The sequence below is a fragment of the Choloepus didactylus genome, chromosome 4, assembly GCF_015220235.1.
Source record: "Choloepus didactylus isolate mChoDid1 chromosome 4, mChoDid1.pri, whole genome shotgun sequence".
Lineage (NCBI taxonomy): Eukaryota > Metazoa > Chordata > Mammalia > Pilosa > Megalonychidae > Choloepus > Choloepus didactylus.
This window is the reverse complement of record NC_051310.1, coordinates 122,109,246-122,117,456: the sequence shown is the minus strand read 5'-3', so window position 1 is coordinate 122,117,456 and position 8,211 is coordinate 122,109,246. Positions and strand designations below refer to the sequence as shown.

The following is an 8,211-nucleotide window of genomic DNA, read 5'->3' as shown; positions in this document are numbered from 1 at the left end:
TGACAGTCCTGCCCACAGTAATCATTGAATAAATACGAGCAATCGTGATTAACACTATACCTGGCTTGCTCCTACTTGTATTGCAGGTCTTAGCTTAGTCATAACCTCCTCTGGGAGGCCTTTTCTGGCTCCTAAGTTCGGGTTGTGTGCTCCCATAGCACACGGTACTTCCTCCTCTACCAAGATCCACGAGGACAGGGGCCAGTAGGTTGTGTTCGCTGCTGGGAGGGACACGTGGTAGGCCCTCGATAAGTACTGAATGAATGACATGGGGCGAGGGTCCCAGTGATCCCCTCGGGGATCCTCTCGGGGGGCCGCCGGGGGCGGGGCTGGGCCGGTCAGCTTTGGGCCTTGAGGCTAGACGGACAGGCGGACGTCTGCTTCACAGATGGCTGTGGGGCGATGCTCAAGACCCTGCGAGGGCGCAGCGTCCGAGGAAGAGAACAGCCCGCAACTTTGCCGCCGTATGCGCCCGGGGCAGAAAATGCAGCCTGACGAGTCCGGCGAGCGCGCTGGGGCCGCGTCCCCGGCTCCTCCTCCCGTCCCGCCCCCGCCGGGCCTCCCCGTCCTGCGCTCGCGGCGCCACTGCTGAAGCCGCGACTACCCGCGCCGCCCCCGCGCAGGGCGGGACCCGCACGCTTATTCCTCCCGGGAGGAGAACCCGCGCCGCTGCCCGCCACTGGCTGCTGCGGGATGTTGCGCTCCACGTCCACAGTCACCCTGCTCTCGGGCGGCGGCGCCAAGGCGCCCGGGGCGCCCAGCAGGAGGGTGAGTAGCTGGGGGCGGGAGTCCCGCTGCCCCGCTTCCCTCTTTAGGTCGCCCACGTTGGAAGGGTCTGGGGATGGGGACGCGCGCGACCTGGTCCAGGGTTAAACTGCTGGCCCTGGCGCCCCACCCTGGGCTCAACTTCACGGTCCCGTCGCAGCCCGGGCGGTGACCCTCCCTCCCCACGTCCCAGGGGCGCCCCATTTGCTGGAAGGAGAGAGCCTAGGGGACTTTCTGGAACTCCCAGAGATTTCCTCTCCTTCCTGCGTTCTCTGCCAAGCCAAGTTTATTGGTGGCACCGGTTTAAAAATAAGCAAGGGAGATATTTCTGCAGTGTCTCTACTTTGAAACCCAAAGATCCTGTATGTTTTAACACGCAAACTTGCCTCTTTTCAGTGACTGAAAGCAAAGGTCATTTGTATCTCTCGGTGATAGAATTCTACTGATTCTAGAGTGGGCCTAGCTAGGGTGCACCTCACTTCACAAACTAGAAATACACAGCTGGGCCCCCCAGGTGTGCAGAACGTGGGTTTATGGAAGCCACTTTCTTCTCTCTGAGTGGCACAGGGACAGCAGGTATAGTTCTCCTGGTAGGGTGGCCCTTTTGGAAGAGCTCCGTTTCTCTGCAATCTTTGTTGCACCTTTTCTCACCTCTCCAGGTGCTGTATGAAAGAAATTCTAGGCACAGGCATGATATATCTTTCACCTTCTGTGTCTCTTCCAGGATCAGTGCCTCAGAGCACACTGCTATGGCTTTGGTTTGTGGCTTTTTAGGATTATTTATTTATCATGATATTCAATACTTAGCATTTTTACTGTGATGGAAACCTCTAATCGTGTTTTTCCAAGGTTTAGCTAAGCAGGTGGTTGAGTCTAAAGCAAAGCCCCTTTGGTACTCCTGTCTTACCCTCTAGTCTTGTTCACATGTGTATTTATTTTTACATGCTTCAACCAAGTGATGAGTAGTTGCCTTCCATGCTGTCTTTCTTTAACTCTAGAAGGAAGGCATTTTTTTACTCTTGAGTGTAGACCAAGTGATGGGTTCTGATGTGTATGTGTGTTTGTGTGTGCGTGTGTGAGTGCACACGCATGCAGCAGACGCTTAAGTTTGCCAGAACACTAGGTGTCTAATCATTAGTATCATACAGTAGGATCCACATTAGGTCCAAGTGGGTTTCCAAAAAAAGGCCTTGCCTTTCTCTAAGATGGGCGTTTGCCTTTTTTCTATGGAAATCTTTCTCAGTTGGAACACAATTGTGATTGAAGAAGAATGAAATTACTGAACAGCTAGTCCCGAGCCCAGAAATGGCCACACATGGGACCCGATTGCATGAAACTCTCCAAGTCCCTCTCCAGAGGTGGGGAGACCAGTGGGGGTGGCCAGGGTGATTTTGTGGGTGGACACAAATGTGATTAGTATACCATAATATTTCTGAAAACTTTTTTTCTCAAATATTTACTTTTAAGTATTTCTTTAGTTATAAATGCTTTGGTGCCCGACGCACTGCGGCACATTATCGAGAAGGCTTTGCCTTTTGAATAAGATGATAGGAATTCTTTGGGACTGGAGGGCTCAGGACCTTGCATCAGATCATCAGGACTGTGTCCCGGGCACACTGATACTTGTTCTGGAACGAAGATTTCGAAAGGTTCTAGGTCTTCTTAATTTATGGTTTCCAACTCTACTCATGATTCACAGAAGTCATAGGTACTGTTCGTGGGTGTGTGTTGGGGGGTGTAGGAAGTTGTGATTTGTTGATTGATTTATTTAAAAAAGCTGTCTAGGTCTCCTTCTCTGTAGAGGTCCATTCTCCCCGTGGAGACAGACATAGTCTGAAACGACTGTCATTCAAAGTGATGATTGTCATAGAGGGGTAGAGTATTCGCAGAGTTCTGTGGCAGCTCAGGGCAAAGGTTCTTCTTAAGACATCTGAGGCAATGTTTGACTTTAGCCTTGCAGGATGAGTAGGAATTTGTAGGATCATTTACCTTCGTGGGATACTAAAAGGGGGAACCATCATTGGTCTAAGTGGAATACTTGGTATATACTGTGTGACAGTGACATATTGGCCTTCCTGTAGGACAAGTCAGCTAGTTTTAGAAAAACAAGAACAGGTTGTTTTGAAAATAAAATTGTAGACCAAGCAAGTAATCACTAAAAGTGTCCCTGAATTTGGAAGTTTTTCATTAAAGTCTGCATCGTTCTCTCTTGCCTCTCATGACAAGAGGTCTTGAGGATGGTCTCGAACAATGACATTTAACCATTAAAATTGCGTTTCTGTTTAATCCAAAGAGCTTATCAAATTAGGGGCCACAGGGGAAACCAAGCCATGTTAGTCCAGAAGTTCAAGCCATCCATAAATGGTGGTGACAGCTGACGCTGAGCTGGGAGTTCTCTGAGTCAGCTGTGCAGGGCCATGTCCCTGGCCCTACTGGCACTGGTTCCCCTTTGTTCAATGACAGCCACCTATAATTTGCACTGCCGCTTTATCTGAAATCATTGCTAAAGGAAAAAAAAAAAAGGTGGGGAGAGTAATTTCTGTCAGCTGATAAACAAAGCTCTGAGAGGCATTTATGGATGCCAACCAATAAGGATTGTGAAATAAAAAAAAAAGTCTGCCTTCAAACCTGTTGTGCACTAAATATAGTTTTATCTATGGCAACAGCAGGAAGATAAATTGGCTGGAGAATAACTATAGCCTGAATGATGACCTTGGGGAATGGGGAGAAACATTTTTTTAAAATACTGACTTTTCTTCCCGATTTTGAAAGGAATTTTGTAAATACTAGTTAATACCACTGAATGAGCCTTTGAAATGAAAAGTCAGTTGTGTGCTTTGGGGGAAGGCACGTGCTACTTTGTGCAGCCAAATATTTTTGGGTAAGCTGTTCAGCTGGGATGGTGTGAGACAGTAGACCTGGCACCGTGCTCTGTTGACAATAAGAGACTGCTGGCTGGTGCTCCTGGTAGCATGGACCCTCCGTGGCATGTACAACAACCAAAAGGGCCACGAGGGTAGGATTATCTTCCGGCCCATCCTTGGTGATATTTCTTTCTGTTTGGCAAAGGCTTCCTCTGTTAACAGCTGGAGAGGGCCTGTCAATCATCACTCCCTGGCTAACGAACTACTCTTCTATGTCCCATTTCTGTTTAATTGGCTCAAAATGAAGAATCTTCCTTAGCTACCCTGTGAATGGGTCAGGCAGGTGTTTTCCTCGCTTCCCTTTCCCGGTAGACAGAAACATCTGTGCACATAAGCTCTGTCTCATTCTACAGGCTCCGAGAAAGGGACAGAGGGTGTTATGGGAATTTGGCTTCTGGCAGAAGGAAGCTGGCTGTAGCAACCATGGGTGGCGGGGAGGAGAGCAGAGGGTGGATTCCCCCTTGCACTGGCCCGGTCCTCCCCAGGGCCATCCAGAGCCAGCCCATGACAGGCCACGTTGTGAGCTTTTGGAATCATCAGGCCCTCAGGGCTTAGCCAAAGAGCTCCTGCCACTAAAAAAAATTGGTGATTGGAGGCTCAGAGGAAATGTCCCAACCTCTATGCTTTTGTTTGTTGGGTTGTTGTGCTGGATGTAGGACTACCAGATCTGAGTTTTGGGGCCTATTAAGGAGCCTTAGTTTCCTCAAGACGCTGATGAAGAGCCCATGGTTGCTCTGTAATGTTATGGAATTTGATCTGGACACATTCCTTGTTTCCAGTGCACTGAGGAGGGGCTGCACAAGAGGTCCCTGTTGTAGGTTATCTATACCATGCATCCATACCTGAAGGAGATTTGAAGGCTGGTGCTACCCTGAGCTTCTGATCACTTGGGAAGTGCTTTCAAGTCACTAAGCTTCAAATATCATTGTTTAATTGAGTCCAGGAAGTTATGGGTCTAGGACTAACTAACTAAGGAGGCCACGCTGAAAGGTTTCAAACTAGGATGCTTTCAATGATTACATGCCATATGGTCTTAGAGCTTTCGGCATTCTCTCTTAGCCTACAACAGCTCCAGTGTTTCTTCTACACACAGAAGAGTAATACAGTGGTGTTTACTTCTTTACCTCCTTAGATTAGTGGTATTTCCTACACATCAATAATAATGCTAACTCTTATTCATGTCACAGTGAACTTTCTACAAAGTAAAACCCAGTCATTTGAGTCCTCTGCCTCAGGAACCTCCTCTGTACTGCCAGGAAGACATATAAACATCTTAGTTGAGCATGCAGACCCTTCTGATCTGGCCCTTGCCTTCCCTGTTCCCCCTATAGACGCATATTTTTTCCACATTTTCCAAATGATTTGACAATCCCCAAGCTTTTGATGCTGTTCCCCGGCTCTTTGCCTGTATTTGTGCTTTTCCTTTGATGAAGGGTCATCTCCTCCAGGAAGCCTGCCCTGAATCCTACTCTTCAGTGTTCTCCTAAAGCCTGTGCACCCCATAATTGCTTGCCTCACTAGTGATTAACTACTTGAGGAGAGAGTTTATGCCCCCCACCCCCACCCACAGCCCACGCCCCGGCCTGATATGATAGATGCTTAAAAAGAGAAGTCTCACCAGGGTTGTCTAAACCACAAATGGGAAAACAGGAAGAGGAGTCTTGGGATAAAGCCAGCCCATCAGCCTCAGACCCACCTGGGCAGGAAACAGGTTACAAATGGATGGCAGGGCTGGCCCAGGTGAGGAGTTTGACAGTTCTGGAAGGCCTCCAAATATTCTGGTTGCATCATCCTGTTGTCCTGTTACAGTTTCATTCCTTTGGTTGAATCATTGGTTCTCAACTCAGGTTACACATAGAATCACTGGGAAGTTTAAAATATCTATTTCCAGGCCTTACCCCAGACCAATGAGAACCACTGAGAGCAGGGAATATATCAGTATTTTTTAGGAGATTTCCCAGGTGATTTCAATGTGCAGCCACCAACAAGAACCACTACTTCAGGCATTGCTTTCCCTGTCCGGTCTTCTAGGAAACACTGACACTCCTGGGACAGCATTCCAGAAAGGGCACTTTGACCTTGTGGGATGAAGGGCAAGGTGTGGTGGGGGCAGGAAGGGGAGTTGGAACACTCCCAGTCACACTGGTTTCTTTGTATGCATTCATTTGCCTTCATGTTCTCTCTGGATTTTGGCATTTTGGGGCACATTGTGTACCCGGTGAGAAGTGAGCCAGAGAGAGCATGAGAGAAAGACAGGTCACCATCCTCCAATCTGTGAATTTTTTTTGGAGTCAGTGCTGACAAAGGAAAGAGGACCTCCAAGAGACTTTACACCACCTGGGAAAAATGTCCAAGTATGTAGATCAGGGGTCAGCAAGCTACGGCCTCTGGACCAACTTCGACCTTCAGCAAGTTTTCATATGCCCCTGAAATGAGAATGCTGTTTACAGTGGCCTACGAAGACTAAATATTTATGATCTGGCCTTTTACAAAAAGAGTTTGCTCCACCCTGATGTAGATAATCAGTCCTGCAAGTTCGGGGCCACAGCAGGGCTAAAAAGGCCTAATGCAGATTGGGAGCACAAGGTTCTACACATAGCCTGGCCTACGTAGTCTGGAGATTTTATGCTTGTGCTGAGCAGAAAGAGTGGTGTCTTGTTCTCCCTTCCATACCCACAGTGGTCACACCTTCTGTTGTTAGGTGGAGCTGGGCAGGGACCCACTGTCACAAAGTGGAGCAGGCCTGAGTGAAATGCAAACACATTTGGCTAATTTCCTTAGGCAAATCCATTTTGTAAACTGATAAGCAATACCCTGTCACCTCGGTGGATCATCGTTTCAACATTTGAGATCTGTTTTTCCCTTGGGCAAGCCCAGGTGCCTGAAGCTGAGAGCATGATGGTACATATCCCCGGAGTACCCCCTAGTCCAGAGATCTAGGCCCTCTGCCCCCACAAGGAGGCCCAGACGCACTTAGCTCCCCAAGTTCCCTGAGTTTCAGACAAGAGCTTGGTTGTTTATTTTTTTGTGGAGGAGGCTTGAATGCTGTCTGCCCCTCCTTTGCCATCCCTCCCAGGGGGGTTAGTTTGAAGAAAGTGCAGGGGCCTCTGGGGAGTTTCAAGTGTTTTCTGCCTATATTGTGTGTTTTAGTTCAACCTAAAAAAAAAAAACAAATACAACAATCCCCCTACCCCACCCTACGTTTGTTGAGCAAGCACCCATTATGTGTTGATACTATGCTAGGCACTATAAAGACTACAAAAGGGATTAAGGTACAAAGCTTGCTTGCTTATCACTCCCTCTTTTTTCCCCCCTTCTATCCATTTTGTAGTGCATGGAACATAGCAGGTGCTGAATAACTGTTCACTGACTTATTGAAATGTGCTGAGATTTGACTCTTAATTTCCTTCTCCAAAGATTTGAATGGTTCCCCATTATCTTCTATCTAGAGCCCACATGTCTCCTTCAGGTATTTATAGATCGTTAGTGATGGGCTGCTGCTATTTGTCCAGTTTCCTCTCCCACTCTAGCTTAGGATGCAGACCCACTTACCTTTCCCTGAACATGTTCACCTCAGCCTCCGCAAGACTGGAACACCTTGCCTGGTGGTTGTCTGTTGTTGTCATGATGATGGATTCTCCAAACTCTACTGCCTTGCAAAGTCCTTTCTATCATTCTATACCCAGCTCAAATGTCATCTCTAGGAGCCTACCCATATACTTCACCACCCATTAAGATTTATGTTATCCTTCCTGTATTTCCATGGTAATAAAGAACATGTACCAAGTGCTTAATATGTCTGCAGCATTCCAAGCCTTTATATGTATTAGCTAATTTAATCCTCAAAGCAGTTCTCAGAGGATAGTTCTACAACATTGTTAGTTCTCTTTCACAACTGAGGTATCTGAAGCACTGAAGATTAAATAACTTGCCATAGGTCTCAAAGTTAGTAGGTGTCAGAGCCAAAATTGGAACCTACTCAACCATGCTTTCAGCACTGAACTGCCCCAACTGTCAGTACATTGAATCCCTTGCTCTAAATGTTCTCAATTGCCTTCTTTGGGTGTGTTTCTAGATTAGGAGCTCTGAGCTCCTGGGCAGGATTGTTTTCTTTTCATCTTTGTATTCTCACAGACCCCTAAAGGATTTTACAATAGTAGGTGCTCGGTAACTGAGTAATGAAATGTGCTGAGTCCAGCTTCCTGCTTTGGACCACTGGAAGGGACCCTTGCTTCCAGTGTGGCTGGCCCAATAGCAGAGGTGTTCAGAGTAAGTAACAGTCAGTTCTCCTCACTGGTTAAAACAAGGGCTGGACCAGCTGCTATGGTGAACTGCTGGGGATAAAGTACCATACTTGCCTCTCAGGCACGGGGTATTGTTTATCTGAGTTTCAGGGAACCATGGAGATCAGCATCATAAAATGCTCAGTGAGATAAGCCTCACTGCCTTGAACTTGCTCTGCGGGAAATTTTCCCATAGGGAGTTTCCTGGAGATGAATGGAAAAAGGGAAGTGGACTGTAC

The 8,211-nt window shown here is 47.5% G+C and overlaps 1 protein-coding gene across 3 annotated transcripts in view; it reads left to right on the top strand.

Moving 5' to 3' along the window:
* The first annotated feature begins 556 nt into the window (after nt 1–556).
* LOC119531961 (myocardial zonula adherens protein) overlaps nt 557–8,211 on the top strand; it is a 90,573-nt gene continuing 82,918 nt past the window's right edge. For 2 of the 3 annotated variants that reach the window (XM_037833856.1, XM_037833858.1), the window contains exon 1: nt 694–768. In XM_037833856.1, the coding sequence (XP_037689784.1) occupies nt 694–768 (75 nt within the window). Of the gene's footprint in view, nt 769–8,211 lie in introns of all 3 variants that reach the window. The other variant, XM_037833857.1, reaches the window with a different exon arrangement.